General features: G+C 39.0%; 1 protein-coding gene across 3 annotated transcripts in view; it reads right to left on the reverse strand.

Annotated features, from left to right (window-relative positions):
• Positions 1-21,869, reverse strand: part of LOC115214883 (DBH-like monooxygenase protein 1) — a 125,610-nt gene that overhangs the window by 10,840 nt on the left and 92,901 nt on the right. For all 3 annotated transcript variants that reach the window (XM_029783914.2, XM_036505626.1, XM_036505625.1), the window contains exons 6-10: positions 17,025-17,127; positions 16,554-16,720; positions 15,635-15,838; positions 4,644-4,703; positions 491-600 (exon numbers count right to left, since the gene is read on the reverse strand). In XM_029783914.2, coding sequence (XP_029639774.1) covers positions 491-600; positions 4,644-4,703; positions 15,635-15,838; positions 16,554-16,720; positions 17,025-17,127 — 644 coding nt within the window. The remainder of the gene's footprint in view (positions 1-490; positions 601-4,643; positions 4,704-15,634; positions 15,839-16,553; positions 16,721-17,024; positions 17,128-21,869) is intronic.

The raw sequence follows: 21,869 nt of genomic DNA on the forward strand, positions 1-21,869 counted from the left end.
ATATAACAGAGACCAGTGACGACTTCACAACATAGTACAAATAACGTATTAAATTTTAAGTCAACTAGTAGCATGAAGAGTAACGTAAAAAAATATCACAAAATGCTATTGGTCACCAACGAATTGATTTGATAACCATAAACAAATGAACATTCCAATGTATATGGAACGAATATGAAGACCAGAAGAGAAACACTTACTAGGAGATCGTAGTTTAGTGAAATCTGAGTCACACACACACACACACACACACACAGCTATACACAAATAGACATATATATGAGGACTCAAAGATCGATAGCAGATAAATGGGAAGATAAATATAGTCACACGTTTGTGTGTGCAGGTATGTATGTGTGTGGGGGAGGGGCTAAGTATGTATGGAAGTATAATTATGTATGAATGTGAGTGTGAAGATACATAGGTAGACAGACAGACAAACAGACAGACAGATAGATAGATAGATAAATAGATAGATAGATGGATATACTTGATTATATTCCTGTCATACTCTACATCAGTGACACAGTATTTTAATTTTGTTCGTGGATAAATCAGTATAAATGCTAGACACATCTCCTCCTCAGTGCCAAGACCACCCTGTAAGGAAAATAAAAGAGATTTATAAAATAATTATTTAATATTTGACAATTACGCTAATTGTTACTAAATTTATAAACATTTATAAACTAAATTTATAGGCGCAGGAGTGGCTGTGTGGTAAGTAGCTTGTTTACCAGCCACATGGTTCCGGGTTCAGTCCCACTGCGTGGCATCTTGGGCGTCTTCTGCTATAGTCCCGGGCCGACCAATGCCTTGTGAGTGGATTTGGTAGACGGAAACTGAAAGAAGCCTGTCGTATATATGTATATATATATATGTATGTGTGTATGTGTGTCTGTGTTTGTTCCCCTAGCATTGCTTGACAACCGATGCTGGTGTGTTTACGTCCCCGTCACTTAGCGGTTCGGCAAAAAGAGACCGATAGAGTAAGTACTGGGCTTACAAAATGAATAAGTCCCGGGGTCGTGTTGCTCGACTAAAAGCGGTGCTCCAGCATGGCCGCAGTCAAATGACTGAAACAAGTAAAAGAGTAAAAGAGTAAAAGAGTAAAGACAAAATATGAACGATCTAATCTCTTAAACGGTCACAAATTTTCTTCAAATAGTCCTTATTCTATTTTCAATCTTTCAAATTTTTTTCTTGTCTCACAAAGAACGGGTTTTGATTCAAAGATCCTTGTTTGGTTGAATTCGAAAACTATGGAAGACTTTGATTTAGATATGAGTTCCTTCATCCAATAGGAATCCTTTCTGACGTTGGTAGAAGACTGCTAAAAGCACAAAGTCTGAAAATTTGAAGGAGGAGACTAGTCGATTAAACGTCCCCAGTGTTTCACTGATACTTAATTTATCGATCCCGAAATGATGAAAGACAAAGCCGACCTCGGCGGAATTTGAACTCAGAACGTAGACAGACGAAATGCTGCGAATGCAAAGATTCTCTGGGACTTTGACTTCCACACTGACAAGGTGCGAAATCAACGAAGGCAGGATATAGTAACCTTTAGGAAAGATTAACAAGAGAGGCAGTGCCAGGATATCAATATATTATCATGAAAGAAAGAAAAAAGCTGACAAATATAAAGACCTGAGAATTGAAATCGCCAAGATGTGGCAGCTGCGAGAGTCAAACAGAAAGGTTGTTCCTGTTGTCATTAGAGCTTTGTGTTCAATACCATCCAACCTAATTGAAACATTTCGACACTTTAGAAATACCCTGCAACATTGGTGTATTGCAAACACCAGCTTTACTTCGAACTGAACGGATACTGTGTAAAACATTAGCTGTCTGACGTCCTTGTGAATTGACAGACGAATTTGACAGACCCGGTACACACAATATCTTCAATCTACAGCATCATAATATCGGATACTGTGCAAACGTCTCCTATAATTATTATAATTATGGTTTGAAATTTTGCCACAAAAAGTCGACCTCGGAAGAATTTGAACTCAGAACGTAGTGGCAGGCGAAATACCTATTTCTTTACTACACACAAGGGGCTAAACACAGAGAGGACAAACAAGAACAGACAAATGGATTAAGTCGATTATATCGACTCCACTGCGCAACTGGTACTTATTTAATCGACCCCGAATGGATGAAAGGCAAAGTCGACCTTGGCGGAATTTGAACTCAGAACGTAACAGCAGACGAAATAACTATATCTTTACTACCCACAAGGGGCTAGACACATAGAGGACAATCAAAGACAAACAAACGGATCAAGTTGATTACATCGACCCCAATGCGTAACTGGTACTTAATTTATCGACCCCGAAGGGATGAAAGGCAAAGTAGACCTCGGCGGAATTTGAACTCAGAAAGTAACGGCAGACGAAATATCACTAAGCAATTTGGCCGGCGTGCTAACTCGCCAATAATAATAATAATAATAATAATAATAATAATAATAATAATAATAATAAATGCACGTAACAAGGATCTGAACTAAATGCACGTAACAAGGTGTTAGCTATAAATTCCTTAGCAGTTCCAGTTGTTATTTATAGCTACAATGTGTTGAACTGGAATATGAGTGAAGTAAAGAATATAGATAGGAAAATACGCAAGCTGCTGAGTTGTAATAGGATGCACTACCCAAAGGCAGACGTAGATCGCCTTTACCTTCCCAGAGCCCAAGGAGGTCGAGGCCTGATCCAATTTGAACTAGCTTGCAAAACAACCACAATTGGACTGGCCAAATATCTCGAAATATCGAATGACTGGATGCTAAAGCTCGTGGAAAATCACGAGAGACGAAAGAAGCTTCATTCTATTATAAAGGAAAGCAAAAAATTTGCTATTGATCTCGTGCAGGATACCCAAACAGAACAACCCAAGGGAAGTACGGCAATTATTGTTGCAAAGAAGGTGAAAATAATGGCAACGAAAAAAGCGCACGAGCAATTGGCTGATAGGTGGGAGGAGAAACCTCTGCACGGCAAATATGTGACCCGCAGCAAACAAGCTGATGTTGACCAGAAGCAAACCCATCAGTGGCTACGGAGCTCAGGGCTAAAAGCAGAGAGCGAAGGTTTCATCCTGGCTGCTCAAGATCAAAGCCTATTAACCCGGAACTACCAGGCCAATGTGATGAAAAATGGAGCAGACCCAAAATGCCGATTCTGCAACGACATGATTGAAACAGTGGACCACCTAATCTCTGGATGTAAAGTCTTAGCTCCAGTGGAGTATAAATTAAGACATGACAGAGTTGGCCAATATCTACACTGGCTAATAAGTCGGCATTACAATATCAAAACTGCCGACAAGTGGTATAATCACCACCCTGAGGCTGTAACTGAAGGAGAAAATGTAACCATTCTGTGGGACTTTCCAGTACATACAGACCGAACCATCAAGGCCAATAAATCAGATATTGTTGTGAAAGACCAAAACAATAAAGTTTGCTTATTGATCGACATGAGCATCCCCTGTGATCATAATATCTCAGCGAAAGAGTTTGACAAGCTCAGAAAATATAAAGACCTACTCATTGAAATTGAGAAAATGTGGCATCTCATGGCGGTTACAATACCAGTGATCGTAGGAGCACTAGGAGTGATCAAGAAGGGAACCGAAAATTATATGAGAATGATCCCTGGCTTACCATCCCTGCAAGAAGTGCAAAAGATTGTCTTAACTGGTACATCACACGTATTGAAAAGAGCATTGTCGATGTGAGAACTGTTGCTGCTCATGTATTTTAATTTAACTTAAAAAAAAAAAAAAAAAAAATGAACGAACTATTGAGTTTGGTTTAATGGCCTACCAATGTATACTATGAGTTTCTTTGCCCTAGGAGTCGGGAAGACACTCGGCAAGAAATGGAAGCAAATTTGAAAGAAGAAAAAAAAAGTAATAATAATAATAATAATATTAATAATGATGATGATGATGCTTTCATTTATTTGCTACAAGGACGAAGGTTGAGTGGAACAATACAAAGACAGACATATCGTACTGTTTTGAAAAAAGAAATGGTACTTTAAGAAAAACTGTAGTCGTCTTGTTTGTCTGATAAACACATATTTGTCACATCTAGAGTATACTTAATCATAGTTAAGTCAAACAAAATCAAACACGTTCAACAACAACAACAACAACAAATTCTACGCTGGGCCAAACCTACTGGAGCAGTCTACTATATGGGTGTTAGTCATGTAATAAATAATAGCTAAATTGCCCTCAAACTACGCTCCAAGATTATTAAAAAGAAAGAACACTTTAATGTGGTTTTTGACTAGAGTAAGTCCGTCAAGCTTGACATAGGATAAAACAGTATCAGTACCGAAAGATGCTTGTGTATATAGTCAAGTAATAATTAATATAAGTCCCTAAGTTCGTGGGATATAATGTGTACATATAAATATCTCATTTACTGTGACCTAGAGTAATATGATTTGAAGTCCTATAAAAATTTTTTTTTTTAATTAAGAAATCAAATTTAGATGAAATAACTATAAAGATAGTCAGCGAAAAGCAGTATCAGATATTCAAAGCAGCAATGTGAGGCGGAAAAGAAAGTTCAATAGCATTTTTAAAAAATCATGATTTTACAAAGAATAGTTACCTACTTTTGTAAATTTGGTTCTTTGTGTAGTATCATAAACACATTCTGTTTGTAGGATGTCACCCTGTACATAATAAAAATAATAATAATAATATAATAATAATAATATAATAATAATAATAATAATAATATAATAATAATAATAATATTAATAATAATAGTAATAATAACAATAATAATAATAATAATAATAATAATAATAATATTAATAATATTAATAATAGTAATAATAATAGTAATAATAATAGTAATAATAATAGTAATAATAATAATAATAATAATAATAATAATAATAATAATAATAATAATAATAATAGTATGATGCTCTCTTGGGAAGTTAATGGTTTAACATTCCTGCTTCCAAAAAATTAAGAAACAAATGAACCAAAAAATTATCGACCCATAACCTGCTTAACAACAATGTAAAAAAAGCTAACATCTGTCCTGACTGAATGTACCAATAGTTTTTTAATAGAAAGCAGCACATTCCCTAATGAGCAAAATGGACGTTTCTAAAAATCAGTTACTCATCAATAGGATGATCTTAGAAGATTGTCACAAACAACACAAAAACTTGTCAATAGCCTGGATAGACTATAAAAAAAGCTTTTCATAGCCTACCACATAGCTAGATTAAAAAATGTCTGGAAATGTATAAAACGGCGCCTACTCTGCAAAACCTTTTGTCTTTATGAGATCATAGAGAACCACACTAACTTTGAACAGTGACAATGAATCTCTAAATGCTGGAGATGTAAAACTTTCATGTGGCATTTTCCAGAGTGACTCACTATCACCACTCCTCTTTTGTTTAGCCTTAATACCTCTCTCAAAATTGCTCAACGACGCACAGTACGGATATAAAATGTTTGATAAAAATATAAATCATCTCATTTACATGATTAATCAAAGCTCTTTGCAAAAAATGACCAACAACTCAAGGGCTTACTAGCAATTGTTAAACAATTCAGTGATGACATCAGATTGCAATTTGGCCTCGATAAATGTGCAAAAGCTACCTTTATCAAAGGAAAAATGACAGAAACATATAACGTTAACCTTGACCAGCAGAATGTCATAAAAGAGTTAGATCCAGCGGAGAGCTTCAAATACCTAGGGGTACTTGAAGGGGACGAAATCAGGCATTCGGTGATGAAGAAAAGGATCAGGAAAGAATTTTTATCGCAGGGTGAGAGCAATACTCAAGACAGAGTTGAATGCGAGAAACAGGATCGAAGCGATCAACGCTTTAGCCACACCAGTCGTGACTTAGATTTTCAATATAATTAACTGGTCAATTACTGAAATATGTAATCTTGACGGAAAAATACAAAAACTGTTGACAATGCATAGAATGCACCACCCTAAGGCAGATATAGAACGACTTTATCTGCCAAGAAAAGAGGGCGTGGACATTTACAACTGGCAATAACAATGAAGATTGCCACAATTGGCCTAGACACCTATATAAAAAAAACTCTGAGGTCTGGATGTTAAAACTTGTCTCAAAATATGAAAACAAGAAAGCATCATACTCAGTAACAAAACAGGCAAAGGAATATCTAAGTGAATTCCAAATACAACAAATTCTGAAATTAGACATACGAGAAACAAGCGCAGAAAAAGCTAAGCGCATGAAAACCCGTGCTAAAACTGCTGCCTTAGATATTCTCTTAGATAACCTCTCAATGGCAAATACCCAAAGAGAACGAATAATGCCGATGTTGACAAAGCCCTTGCCCATCAATGGCTAATGGTCTATGGCTTAAAATCTGAAACAGAATGGTTTATCATAGCAGCCCAAGATCAATGCCTACCTACAAGGAACTACCAGACCAACATATTAAAGAACGGCAGTAGCCCCACATTTCGTGTATGTCAAGAACAAAATGGAACCATTGGTCATGTTGTCTCTTTTCCATTATTTATAGTTAATAGACGTATGTTTTTCGATTATTTATAGTTAATACACGTATTTTTTATATATTCATTTGATATTTAGTATAAGTTAAGATAAGTACATTTTTTTCTGTTATTATTTTTAATTATTTATTATTATAGACATGATGAGTCAATATATTTTTAAATAGAATTAATTTTAGATCGATTTAAATTTAAATCGAATTGATTCTATTATTATTAATATCTATTTGAAAATATGACCACGAAACGCGCGTAGTCTTTTTACTACTATTTAGTATTTATTGTACTTTATTGCTTTTTAGAATAAGGTTTTTATAGTATATGTTCTCTATGTGGTGTGAATAACATCTTTCATTATTGAATTGTTTAATAAAGGTTTTTCTCTAAATTATATATATAATATATATATATATATATATATATATATATATATATATATGCACATTGCTGTCTCTTCTCGATCTCTCACACATCAATAATAATTATGAATACGCAAGAAACATCAACACATGTCAATGAGAGTTGTTCTGTCAAAAAGTAAATACTGTAAAACCGAAACGAAACCATAACAACGGAGGCAAAGAACGATGGACTAGAACAGGTTGAATTTCTTCTTTTCAAGGTAGTGAGCCAAAGGGGTGCGGAGATCCTTTTGTCTCTATGGCTGACTTCTCCACAATCTGTCGAATCTATTTATAGACCTGTACGATATGATCTATTCACCAATCTACTGCCCAACTAGTGGTGGTGATGGTGATAATGAAAAAAGTAAAAATAATAATATGCTACAGCTGCTGATACTAAATACTACTAATACTACAATAATACTATAACTACTACTATTATGATAGCACAGGAATCTGAGGCCCAACTATCGCCCTTGCCACAACCACCAACACTGCAACTGTTGCTGTTACTGTATCCACTGCTACTACTACACATAAAAACAATAATACCAGTGATATCAGTGATGATAATAATAATACTAATGAAAGGAAGCTGGTAGAGTCTCCTTATGGGCTAATAATGATACATCTAGTGATGGTGCCACAATAAAAACTCTGGCAATTACGCAACCTGATAATCACAACCTCATCATATAAGTGACAATGAAAAAACAAAATATTGTGAATAACGGTGGTAATGAAACCAATGATGGTGACAGTGTTACACCCGGTAGGCTCAGAGATTCTGCTCCGGCTCCAGCCTGTCTATATCCAAAAAGGGACCACCACACACGGCGTAGATGGAGCAAACAAATTAATGCTGTGGTCATGGAGTGTTACTACCTGAGAAACCCGGTAGATGAAAATGGTGCTCAAATTAGGGTTTATCAACAACGTATGTTGATCAGTGGAGAGAAAAGGGATTGTCTCAACTCACAGAACAGAGACTATGTGATCAAGCTAGGGCAATAAGAAAAAAAATGTTGATTCACAGAGGTAGAGCTCGAAGCTATCAAAAGACGGGTCTTGGAAGATAGCAGCAGAGATGACGATGAAACTACAGTTCTTACTAATAAGAGTAATCTCATAGCACAGGAAAGGAGCAGTGGTAGTTTACTTGATAAGAGACATATAGATGATCTAAAAGAAGACGATAAAAGTAAGAATAAAGCTAAGACCACAGGAGGACGATAGCGACATTATTTGCAACCTTAAAAAGGTTGATCGATGGAAATTAAACCATATAATGAAAAGAAACATAACAAGTAGCTGCAGAACATATGGAGATGGACAAAAAACAATAATTCATATTATCTCTGGTTGCCCTGTCCTGGCTAAGAAGGAATATATTCACAGACACGACAGAGTTGGAACCTACTGGAAGCTATGCCAACACTATGGAATAACAACAGAAAAAAGATGGTATAGGCACACGCCAAAAAGGTCACAGAAAACAAGAAAGCAACCATACTCTGGGATATGCCAATACACACAGATAGAGAAATATAGTTGTCAGAGATCATGAAGAAAAAAATGCTTTCTAATTGATGTATCAATACCAGCAGTTGACAACATTTCTCTGAAAGAAATGGAGAAACTTTCGAAATACAAAGACCTGAAAATAGTGGTAACTCGAATGTAGAGTCCAAAAAGAGAGACAATTCCTGTTATAGCAGGCGTATTAGGTATGATAAAAAAATATTCATGCAAATACATAAATGCACCCGAACTTACAAGTATATATAACATACAGAAAATAGCACCGTACACACCCCACGCAAAACATTTTCAATACGGTGAAAACGAGAGCACCACAACAAATCACAGAACATATCCAAGGCACACAGAGCTGCGCTCGGTAATACAGTGAAAGCATGTAATAAAATAAGACTACAAAACAATGCCAACGACTACGACGACGACAACAACAACAACAACAACAACAATAATAATAATATTAATAAAAGGCTTACGACATGTTGCCGAATTCGTGTGTTTTGGAAACACTTGACACGTGTAGAATAATTGAAAATGTGTGTGCATTGATTAAGAACAGCGTGTCTAGTTGGAAAACAGGTGTTTTCGTTACAACCAGCACTTAGCCGAGGTAACAACCAAAAGAGATATCTTCCAGGGAAACTTTTGTTCCCCTTTGTTATTTGTTATAGCCTTGACCCCCACTTTCTGTAGTCTTATGCAAAGAATCAACCTCGTCTCAACCGCCTTCTCTTCATGGATGATTTAAAACTGTTCTGAAAAACAGAACCTGAAATGGAGGGGCTGGTTGAGATTATAGATGTGCAGCAAGGATATAGGGATGGAATTTGGTATTTCGATGTGTGTTGTGCTCACTTTGAAACGGGGCAAAAGAGCAGTTTGTAAGGGCGTAGCTTAGCCAAACGGAGAGAGAATTGAGGACCTGGATGATGATGGCAACAATTCACTTGGGATCATGGAGCTGGACAATATATTGCACAGAGAAATGAAAGACAAGGTCATCACTGCACATTTGAAGCACCTCAAATTACTCTTAAAATCAAAACTTAACTCAAGGATCCTTAACTCAACATATGGGCTGTTGCTGTAGTCTGTTACAGCGCACCCATCCTGAAATGGACACGAGCCGAGATTGAACAACTCCATCACACTACCCAAAAGACGATAACAATGCATGATACCCTGTGACCTAACGCGAACGTACACACGTTGCAGTGTAAAGGTGGAGGTGGCCTCATTGGCGTACGAGAGTGCATCAACAAATAAAGAAAAAAAATTATATAGTATTTGGTAAATAGCAGACAAGACTTGCTACAAAATGCAGCTAATGCAAAAGGATTTACTAGCAACGAACTTGAGAGTGTTAAGGAATTCCGATCAAGAATAACTAACCAGAGAGTAGCAATTCTACTCCGCATGGAATTACATGGTTAGCTCCACCGTGAAACTAACAATTTAAAAGACCAGGAAGCATTACGGAGGTGGCTCAGCAAGGGTGACCTTAAAAAGAATAATGAAAGCCTAAGCATCGCTCCCCAAGAATACCAACCCAGTAAAAAGGGATCTATATCACACAAGTGCAACGAACTTCTGCAGAATATGTAGGAAGAAGGTCAAAAGCGTGACTCACGTTGTTAGTGCTTGCGAAAGTCTTGCGCAGAAAGAGTACAAGAACAGACACGGCAAGGTAGCCCGAAACGTTCACTGGTTAATATGCTGGAAACATGGATACCAGGTAACGAGTGTTTGATACAAACATACACTGGAAAAAATAATGGACTAAAACGGGAAGACAAAGATCCTCTTGGACTTTGACTTCCAGACAGACAAGGTGTTAGTGCACCGAAAGCCGGATATGTTAACATTTAGGAGGGGCAAACAAGAGTGCCTAACAATCGACGGGACAGTGACTGGATATCAACATATTATCATGAAAGAAAGAGAAAGATTGTTGAATATTGAACTCTGAGAATTGAGATTGCTAAGATGTGGCAGCAACGAGAGTCAAACATAAAGGTTGTCCCGTTATCAATGGAGCATTGGGTTCAATACCAATCAGCCTCAATATATGGAATCTTTAGAAATGCCCTACAATCTAGGTGTATTGCATAAGTCGGCTTTACTTGGAACTGCGTCCGTATTGTGTAAAGTAATGTCCGTCTAAGATCCTTATTTTCACTTCACAGACAGTACAAACACCCGGTAGGCACAATATGCTCAGTCGACATCACGATACTGGATATCGTACGACATCTTCAATAATAATAATGCTGGATGTAGAGTTATGAAGTGTCAAAAAGAACGAACTGATGTGTATGGATACGAAGACATAGAAGTCACTGACATTGATCAGAATATTCCATTCCTAGAATGACAATGCTCAATTGTACTAGTCCAGGAGAAGAGATGAAAGAGGTTTGATCACTTGTCAGAACTGTGTACCTTCGAAGACCTGAACTGTCGACACACCTTACCTCGGTGGTGCGTCGGCATGCCCAGAGAGCATATTAAATTGGTAGACATAGTCGAATTGTTGGTTTAATCATGATGTTCTGGTCGTCTGAGGACTAGCTTTATTTATTTGCATTGATTTGTGAATATACAATTGTATTGTATAAAGCATAACATGTATATTGATGCAGCCATAGAAACATAATTTATTATACATTGAAATTATTGTTACACGAAGAAGGCTGCAAAACGGCCGTAATCCTAGGAATTAAAAGTGTTCAAGTAAATATACGCACTCTTCATATCTCTTGGCAATTTTATAGTTTGTATACTCCTCATTAAATAATTTCATCGATCGGATCTTCATGATTTCAGTTGTATCAAACTCTCCATTATATTCCTCTGCATTGGATTACTATGAGGTCTGTTGGCCACAATATTCTATGAATCTATACATCACACTACTAGAAATTTATACATGTATGTATATATATATATATATATATATATATATATATATATATATAATATATATATAATATATATATATATATATATAAATATATATACTCTTTTACTCTTTACTCTTTTACTTGTTTCAGTCATTTGACTGCGGCCATGCTGGAGCACCACCTTTAGTCGAGCAAATCGACCCCGGGACTTATTCTTTGTAAGCCCAGTACTTATTCTATCGGTCTCTTTTGCCGAACCGCTAAGTGACGGGGACGTAAACACACCAGCATCGGTTGTCAAACAATGCTAGGGGGACAAACACACAAACACACACACATACACACACACACACACACACACACACACACACACACACACACATATATATATATATATATAATATATATATATATATATGACAGGCTTCTTTCAGTTTCCGTCTACCAAATCCACTCACAAGGCATTGGTCGGCCTGGGGCTATAGCAGAAACACTTGCCCAAGATGCCACGCAGTGGGATTGAACCCGGAACCATGTGGTTGGTTAGCAAGCTACTTACCACACAGCCACAGCTACTTACCACACACACACACACACACATATATATATATATATATATATATATATATATATATATATATATAACGGGAAGCTTTATGAAAATAAACAAAAGACGAAGGCAGGTGGAGTACAAACAAACAATTGTATTAGTATGGCGCTCAGGAATAGAAATAAAACAAGTCTTTTACGTTTCGAGCCTACGCTCTTCAACAGAAAGATACACAGAAAAGAAACACGGAGAGAAACAAGGAGAGAAAAAAAATGCGTGCAGAAGCTAACGATTCAACATGGTGGTGTGATTTCAGCCAGAAGTCAGAGATCAGACGTGAGAGGGAAAGTAGGGGAGATAACAGGGTCAAATGACTTCGCCCCAACATAAGGGTGCGTGTGTGTATGAAAGAGTATGTATGTACGTATGAAAGGTCTGGACGTGTGTATGTATGATGTGATGTGTAATGTCGTATGGTGTAGTGTAGAGAGAGGAGATGAGGGGAGAGGGGAGGAGGAGGGAGGAGAGATGAGGGGGTGAGATGGGGGTGATAGATGAGATGAAGGGGAGAGAAGGGGGAGAAGGGGAGTGAGGGAGCAGAGAGAAAGAGAGAAGGGTAAGAAGGAAGAAGAAAGAGGAAAGAAGGGAGGAGGAGGGAAAGAGAGGGGAAGAGAGTAGGGGTGAAAAGATGAAGGACTGAAGAGAAGTAGGAGTCGGGGGGAGGTTAGATGATAGGATGGGAGGTTAGATAAGGAGGGGGGAGAGTTGAGACCAAATGGCGTAAAAGAGCGAAGAGAGAAGATTAATCCCTGTTCACGGCGCAAACGGGAATCCGGATGGCCTCTATGCAAGGACAAACCGAACACAGACAGGTGTTGCAAGAGATACAATAGATGATATCGCTGGAGGTGCAGGTGAAGGAGTTGATGATGCGATAGGGTCGATCATGGGTGCCAGTGAGGAGGGTGGTGTTGGAGAGGTAAGGGCAAGTGCGGCAACGTGGGCGGGAGCAGGGGAACGAGCCAGGCTGGGAGGTAGGATCAGGGAAGGAGCTGTGGACCAAAAGGTCTCGTAGGTTATGGGCTCGTTTGAAGGAGGGAGGGGTCGGTTAGGGAAGAGGTGTGAAGTGGACAGGTCGGACTGGAGATGCCCGAAAGCTCGAAGAATGGTGCGTTGGAGAGGTAGGGTCGTGGGGTGGTAAGTGAGGGGAAAAGGGAGGCGGGAGACTACAGGGCGGGTTCGGGGGGAGAGAGAGCAGATGCACGGTCTACGGAACGTGCTCTGGCAAGGGCGGTGTGGATAGTGGTGAGGGGGTATCGACGTAAGATGAAGTGGCGAGTCATGCGTTGAGACTGAGTCTCAAAGTCATGGTCGTCACTACAGAGCCTACGTAGACGGAGGAATTGGGAATAGGGGATGGAAAGCTTGGTGTGTTTGGGGTGGGAGGAAGAGAAGTGTGAGTCTGTGTGTTTGTAGTGAATGGAGGTGGTAAGAGTGGAGTGAAGAATGCTGACCGAAATGTCGAGGAAGGAGACAGATGTGTTGGAGATAGTGGAGGTGAAGTGGAGGGCAGGATGGAAGGATTGAACGAAAGAGAGGAAGGAATCTAGATGTTCACGGGAGAGTGATGTGGCACCGATAATGTCGTCAATGTAACGACCGTATAGTTCGGGAGTGGGACCATATATATATATATATATATATATATATATATATATATATATATATATATATATATATATATGTAAACAGTAAAAATAATTACAGACATGGACAAGAACATGAAACACCAAAGAGACGACACAAGAACCACAGGACGGGACATTCGAAGCCCTCAGTCATCAGTCAAGAACCAGATCATCTTAGCAATTTCGGCTGATTAATCTTGAGATTGCTCCGATTTGGGCAGCCCGCCAAGGGAAATCTAAGCCAAGCGCATTAGATCCCCTGAATACATATATATACATATATATATATATATATATATATATATATATATATATATATATATTATATATATATATATATATATATATAACGTCCGAAGAATGACACCTCTTTCAGAAGGAATATGGAAAAACATTTCATAGCTAAGTTCTCCCCCAAATTAAATGGCTGAAACTTTACTCATCATACATTGAAGGACAAATCTTTCGATTTACAATATAATATAGTAGAACATTTAATATGTGTGTGTATGTATATATATGTATATATGTGTGTGTGTGTATATATATATATATATATATATTACCTGTTATATACATTATATTATTTTTGTAATTTACTTGATCTGTACTTGCCAATTCTAATTCTAATTCTAACCTTCCTATATGCAATTTTCTAGACGGTGTAATTTGATTGTTCATTTTGAATCGATAGAAGGTTTTTTTCTAATATTTCATGTGTAAGCATCTATATATATATATATATATATATATAGTGACATTGAAGAACACATCTTTCGATTTACTATCTAATATAGTAGAACATTTAGTATACGTCTGCATATGTATATATATATATATATGTGTGTGTGTGTATATATATATATATTGCCTGTTATATACATTATATTATTTTTATAATTTACTTCATCTGTACTTTTTATCTGTCACTTTAATTTTAACTTCCCTATGATATACAATTTTCAAGATGGTGTAATTTAGTTGTTCATTTTGAACCGATAAAAAGGTTTTTTTCAAATATTTCACATATAAGCGTGTATATATGTATATAGTGGTATAAATACCAACACAACTTTTTTCCCCCTTCCTCCCTTATTTTTCTTTTTCTTTTTCCCCCTTTTTTCTTTCTCTCTCCCCTTCTCCAAACACACAGACACGCGCACATGCACACACGCACACACACACACACACACACACACACACACACCTCTACAAAACGATCATACAAAGTGACAAGAATTCTTAAAAACCCAAAAAGACATCTGACCATCCCAACAATGTTAAAAGGAAATATAATTTATGGCTTACCTCCCTACCATCACACACTCAATGACACTGTGTGAAGTGGTCAAAACTGAAACCCCTTGAAGTCAATATCCTGTCCAGCAGACCAAAAAACTTCTTTCCTTCTTTTTCCCTCTACCTTCCCCTCTTTCTCTTTAGCATCACCTCAGATACAAACACACACACACACGCACACGCACACACACACACATACACACATACACACATGTTCTCCCTCTCACTTTCTCCTCATCCACCTCACCCACTTGTACTGTCTTACATTCCTCCCCACCAAAATCAGAAACTATAAAATGATTAAAATCCCCAGCAGAGGAACTTATTTTAATTTGAAAACCCCACTAGAATGGGAGAAAGCGCTAATGAACTAAGTGATATGATATATATGTAAAAAATGTAATATATAAATAAATAAAATCTGTAAATACAAACCATCGGATCTTCTGATTACCTCATTCTTCTAATATATATATATATATATATATATATATATATATATATATATACTCATACACACGTTTGTATACTTCATATATACATGTACGCACATATACACGGTGGTGTCCACACATGCCTTCACAAGTGAGTGTTTGATTTGTGTTTACTTCTTATTGCACGTGTGTGTTGTGAATGCACTTTTGTATGCGCGTGCGCAAGTGTTTTCAGGGTATATTCATATATCTTACCTGTGAAAGAAAACTCTCCTTCTTCATGTACCTCAGTTCTTGGTAATTGAAATCGTAATTTTCATCATACATAACATCAGGAAGCAGTTTACCATTGCGAATATGACGAACCCTTATCTTTCTCCCTGCCAGGTGTGCATGAAGTAGAACGGCAAACATCTTAACTCCGTCCTCATTCCATTGGCTATTTCTTTCAGGTGTAATCTTTAGGGGAAAATGAAATAACAATGTCTTAAGTAATTGCTTCTAACACGGGTACGAGGGTATATCTACTTTGGTAACCAGGATATGTCTACAAACCTGGCCCAGCACTTTTCTGTCTGTTAGTTTTGTTGGAAATGTTTTAGTGTTTGGCCCTTTAAGAAAGTCATATATTTTGATGTCGTGTGGTCATTCTAATTGACCACTAAACTTGACTGGTATTTGTTTTATCTATTCCAGAGTGTGAATGGAACAAATGTATAAGCTTCACAGTAGAGTTACGCTGGTAATTCATGCATTTTTATAAAACCATACTTATGTAAATGAAGAGTTTATTGATTAAAAATATTCTATCAACCTAAACGCTACTGGAAGGCAAATTATATATAGAGGTGTATATGTTCGTAAGATAAAGGAACGTAAATAAACTAAAAGGGTTTTTATTTCGGCTCTCTACTGGTTCAATCAATCCAGCATATGAATAAATATCAATACATTATCAAGTCGTTCATCATCCTTATATATTATCACTAGTAATATAATTTAGAGAAAACAAGAGTTTGGCATCAAAAATCGGAGATTAATACTGAAGGTGTGTTTCTTACACAGTTTCAATATATTTATTTCACAATTTCATTGAATTCATTCATTGTGCAAACGGTATAGTTAGAAACCTTATTTTACGAGACTTTATAAAGATCAAAATTAAAACACTTACCATAGACCCACACGCCTCACAGTGTCCGTAATATTTGAATTCTTTGGCATAAGGTGGAATTAATTGCTTAGTTCGTTGTACAACATATCCCACTGATAACATTCCAACATTGTATTGACGTTTAGATTTAGTAAGAGTTATGTCTATTCCGGAGGAATCGAGCACGCCTACAATATGGAGAAAAGCAAATTGAAATATCTTAATTGCAAAGATTAAAAATAAAAGGAAAATGAGAGGATAAAATAGAGAATTAATCAAGTCGAAAAAAATGTTAAACTGGAGAGTTAGTCAAATAGAAAAGAATGCCAAACATGAGAGTACGTCGAAGAGGAAAATAGAATAAACAAATCAGTAAGTGAAAGAGAAGAGTATGTCAAAGAGTATGTCAAAGTATGTCAAAGAGTATGTCAAACAATCTAATCATGTAGGACACACAAATATTTCAAATACAGGGAACAAATATGAACCTACCTTCCTTCTCTTGTGGATTATCGTAATGCATTTCCAATAAATAGTATACAGGATCATCTTTACCTCCAAAAGACATTCCAGTATGTTTAGGGAGAACGAATTTCTAGGAGAAGCAAACGTATATGTATGTAGTTATTTATGTATGTATGTATGTATGTATGTATGTATGTATGTATGTATCTATCTATCTATCTATCTATCTATCTATCTATCTATCTATCTATCTATCTATCTATCTATCTGTCGGTCTATCTATTTGTCTATCTATCTGTCTATCGATCAATCGAACGATCAATATGGTGAGCAAATGTGTACGTACGTCGCTCTATGTATATGTAATTCCAAAAATTGGACCAAGAACACAACAGACGACAACAAAACATATAGACATATATTCGATACTAAGACGGACAGGAAAGTACTTACCCCGATTAGGTAAGTTGGTGATCCTGAATGTGAGCAAGAGCGAAGCTGGTGCCTGTAGACTGGTGGCCATCTATGCCCCTACCGGAGCCAAACAGCCGGTTTTCTATAGGCGTCTGGAAGCCTTTCTAGGTATATGTCGCCCGTTATTGTTAGTGGGGGACTAGAATGGCATCTTAGACGTACGCTGGGATTGTGTGGTAGTAGCTGATAGAAACGGGGTGGGTACAAAAGCCTAACGCACCTGATCAGCCAGTTCCAACTATCTGATAGGTACCAACGAGATTTCCTTAATGCGCAAGTGTGGACCTGTACCAAATGCATAGGGTCATCTAGATCGTACATAGACAAGATTTTCACTTGGAAAATAGATAGCAATAGTGTAGGCTGTCCACTTTTTAAAACGGTTGATTATTTATATCACAAGTTTGTAGTCTTTACGGACGACCTAGATAAGACGCGTTGGTTAGGATCTAGTTCCTGGAAGCTGAATATTTCCTTCTGGCACGTAAGGCTTACAGGGACCAGGTCAACAATTTAGTTTAGCGAAAGTTGTCAGGGGATGTCGTCAACAACAGGTGGTGGTGGGGAAGTCTCAAAAGAGTGGTGAAGATGATTTCGATAGGGTTTAGCAAAGAAGTAATGTTAGAAAAGATAGAAAGGAAGAGGAGGTGGTAGCTAAGTTCGACGAGGCTATTTGTAGTGGCATTGCAACCGACATGCTATCAGCGAGAATGGCATTAGATCATTTCTTCAATGGTTACATTGTCAGAGTTAAGGCACGTGCTAGAGAAACGAGGGAACCAAAGCTGTTCAATGGGCCCGCGTGGAGGGGGAGCAGCGTGGTAACAAAACCACAATAAGGTCTTTGACGGACCAAGACGGACACAAGTTGAGCGATGCTAGGCAGATGCATGAGGCCTTTTGCCAGCACTTTTCTCGGTTGTTCGGGGTGACGGGTAGGTCAGATCATCATCATCATTGTTCGACTGTGGTCGAGACAATGGAACTTACCATGCTACGCCAGACTTCACAGTCCATCATAGCATTACGGAGGTCCTGTTGCTGGATGCCTGTATCCCTGGAGATTACATCAGGGTAGGAGAGTGTGCGCCTTCTGGTATTGCGAGTAGATGGCTTCCAGAGGAGAAGAGTAGAAATTACTTCTTTTTCAGCTCTACAACAAAGTCCAGCAAACTGGACTCTCCTACCTTTCACAAGAGATGACACAGGTGGTAGTTTCCCATATATTTGCATTTTGGTTGGATGGCGCTTCCACGAGAGATTTTGAGCTCTCATAAGGAAGCGAGTGTAGGTTCCATCCAACCGCCTCTCAAGCTTCTTTGATAACGTCCAGGTTTCTGAGCCATATAGTAGAATTGGTTCGACTGTGGCTTTGAATATTTCAAGTTTGAAGTCTCTACTTAGATTTGATGACCAGATCTTATGCATGTCATTACAGGCTGACCAAGCCATACCCTTTCTAGTTAGAAAGTCTTTTCCAGGTGATGATATGTATGACCCAAGATATTTATTATCAGAAACCATATTTAAAGGCGCACTGTTGAGAGTATGGATGATGCAATCACTGTTGGACAGGCACTTGTTTATGTATTCAGTTTTGGCCTCATTGAGGTAAAGACTTACACAATTTGAGGCTTGTTCAAGAGATTGTAAAAGAGACTGGGCATTGGAGAGAGAATCACTGATAAGAGCGATGTCGTCAGCAAAGTCAGTGTATGTCAAGTACTCAGCTGGGTGTCTGGAACTTCTTCTTGGTTTTATTTCAAAGCCCTTGCCAGAGATGGTATCAACTGACATACGTAGCACATAATCAACAACAATGATGAAAAGAAATGGGGTGAGTGTGTCCCCCTGCAGTATTCCGGCTTTGATTGAGAAAGATGATGTTTCTCCATCAGGGGTCAAGATGGTTGAAGACGTATCAGTGTAGAAGACCTTGATGGCAGAAATAATTTTGTCTGGTATCCCATAGAGCTTAAGGATTTCAAACATCTTGTACCTATCTACAGAATCGAAGGTCGACTTCAATGCCTACCTCAACGGCTTGCCGTACCTCTCGGCGGCCGACGCTGAGCACTTCGAAAGACCGATAACTTCAGCCGAAATTCAGGATGCCCTTGTTGGCTCCATGAGGCGCAAGTTACTCAGTTTTGAAGGTCTGCCCGACGAGCTTTACGTAAATATGCCAGACTTATTCTCCGATCTCGAAGCGCTCTATTGCAAATCGCAGCAGAACGGGAGATCTGTGACGCAGATATGGAAAGACGAAAACAAGAGGGACGCACTTCAGGTCCATAACTCTGTTTAAGAGAGTTTAAGATTTTGGTCAAGGTGTTAGCGAAGAGGTTGGCGCTTGTCAACGAGGATTTGGTTGGGGATCAGCCAGTTCCAACTATCTGATAGGTACCAACGAGATTTCCTTAATGCGCAAGTGTGGACCTGTACCAAATGCATAGGTTCATCTAGATCGTACATAGAGAAGATTTTCACTTGGAAAATAGATAGCAATAGTGTAGGCTGTCCACTTTTTAAAACGGTTGACTATTTATATCACAAGTTTGTAGTCTTTACGGACGACCTAGATAAGACGCGTTGGTTAGGGTCTAGCTCCTGGAAGCTGAATATTTCCTTCTGGCACGTAAGGCTTACAGGGACCAGGTCAACAACTTAGTTTAGCTAAAGTTGTCAGGGGATGTCGTCAACAACAGGTGGTGGTGGGGAAGTCTCAAAAGAGTGGTGAGGATGATTTCGATAGGGTTTAGCAAAGAAGTAATGTTAGAAAAAATAGAAAGGAGGAGGAGGTGGTAGCTAAGTTCGACGAGGCTATTTGTAGTGGCCTTGCAACCGACGTGCTACCAGCGAGAATGGCATTAGATCATTTCTTCAATGGTTACATTGTCAGAGTTAAGGCATGTGCTAGAGAAACGAGGGAACCAAAGCTGTTCAATGGGCCCGCGTGGAGGGGGAGCAGCGTGGTAACAAAACCACAATAAGGTCTTTGACGGACCAAGACGGACACAAGTTGAGCGATGCTAGGCAGATGTGTGAGGCCTTTTGCCAGCACTTTTCTCGGTTGTTCAGAGTGACGGGTAGGTCAGAGATGGTGGCCTACCTCGACGGCTTGCCGTACCTCTCGGCGGCCGACGCTGAGCAATTCGAAAGACCGATAACTTTAGCCGAAATTCAGGATGCCCTTGTCGGCTCCATGAGGCGCAAGTTACTCAGTTTTGAAGGTCTGCCCGACGAGCTTTACGTAAATATGCCAGACTTATTCTCCGATCTCGAAGCGCTCTATTGCAAATCGCAGCAGAACGGGAGATCTGTGACGCAGATATGGAAAGACGAAAACAAGAGGGACGCACTTCAGGTCCATAACTCTGTTTAAGAGAGTTTAAGATTTTGGTCAAGGTGTTAGCGAAGAGGTTGGCGCTTGTCAACGAGGATTTGGTTGGGGAGGCACACAAACTTGCCCAATCCAATGCAACTAGCTTCCGCCCCGTCTTCAGCAACTGTCTTCGGCCCCGTCTCTTGCGGCTGGCTGCGGCCCCGTCTTCAGAAGCTGAATCGCCGCAATGCACAGCGACATCTCGGTGGTCAAAGTTAATGGCCACCTCTTGGAACCGTTTCAAATTACCAGATCAGTCCATCAAGGGATCCTTCTCTCCTCCCTTCTGTACTTATTGACTCTTGAGCCTTTACTGCGGATCTGGAGCTGCTGCAGGGCATCCCACTCAAACCGGGATGTGGAAGGGCTGTGTCGGATTATGCGGACGACATCATCGTGATACTGTAGGATACTTTAGAAATCGAGTTGGTGGGCATATTATTGGAAAAATATGAAAAGTTGACGGGGGAAAATTTTAACCCGGATAAGTCGGTGGGCTGAAGAGGCAAGTCCATGTTGTCCTACAGCGTCGTTGGGCGCTGGACGGATGAACCAGAAAAGTTGCTCGGAGTTTGGTTCGGACCAGACCTCCATATGGTGATGAGCAGGGTAGCCAGTGTCACTGCAAGTGGGCTGCGAGGAAGCTGTCACTGAAAGGTCGGGTGGCGGTGGCGATTGCATATATAGCGTCTGTCATCAACCGCCTGACTGTTGTGCCTTGCCTCCGTTCGCGCCTCACCAAGCTGGAGTGCCTCCTCTTCAAATTCTTGTAGAGGGGACAGGTTCCGTTGGTGAGGCTGTCCATCTGCTGCTTGCACCTTCTACGCGGAGGGCTGGACATGCCGTAGCTAATGATGCGTAGACATGCGCTGAGGTTGCGGCATCTCCAGATATTCTGCTTAAGCGGTGAAGAGGTGTGGTCGCCGTTTGTCAAACGGGCCTTTCCGCAGCTCATCTTGACTGAGCTACAGTCCTGGGCCAAGAAGAGACCCAGACAGGGTAACTGACATCTG

This window comes from Octopus sinensis, linkage group LG8, assembly GCF_006345805.1.
Source record: "Octopus sinensis linkage group LG8, ASM634580v1, whole genome shotgun sequence".
In the NCBI taxonomy this organism is placed as follows: domain Eukaryota; kingdom Metazoa; phylum Mollusca; class Cephalopoda; order Octopoda; family Octopodidae; genus Octopus; species Octopus sinensis.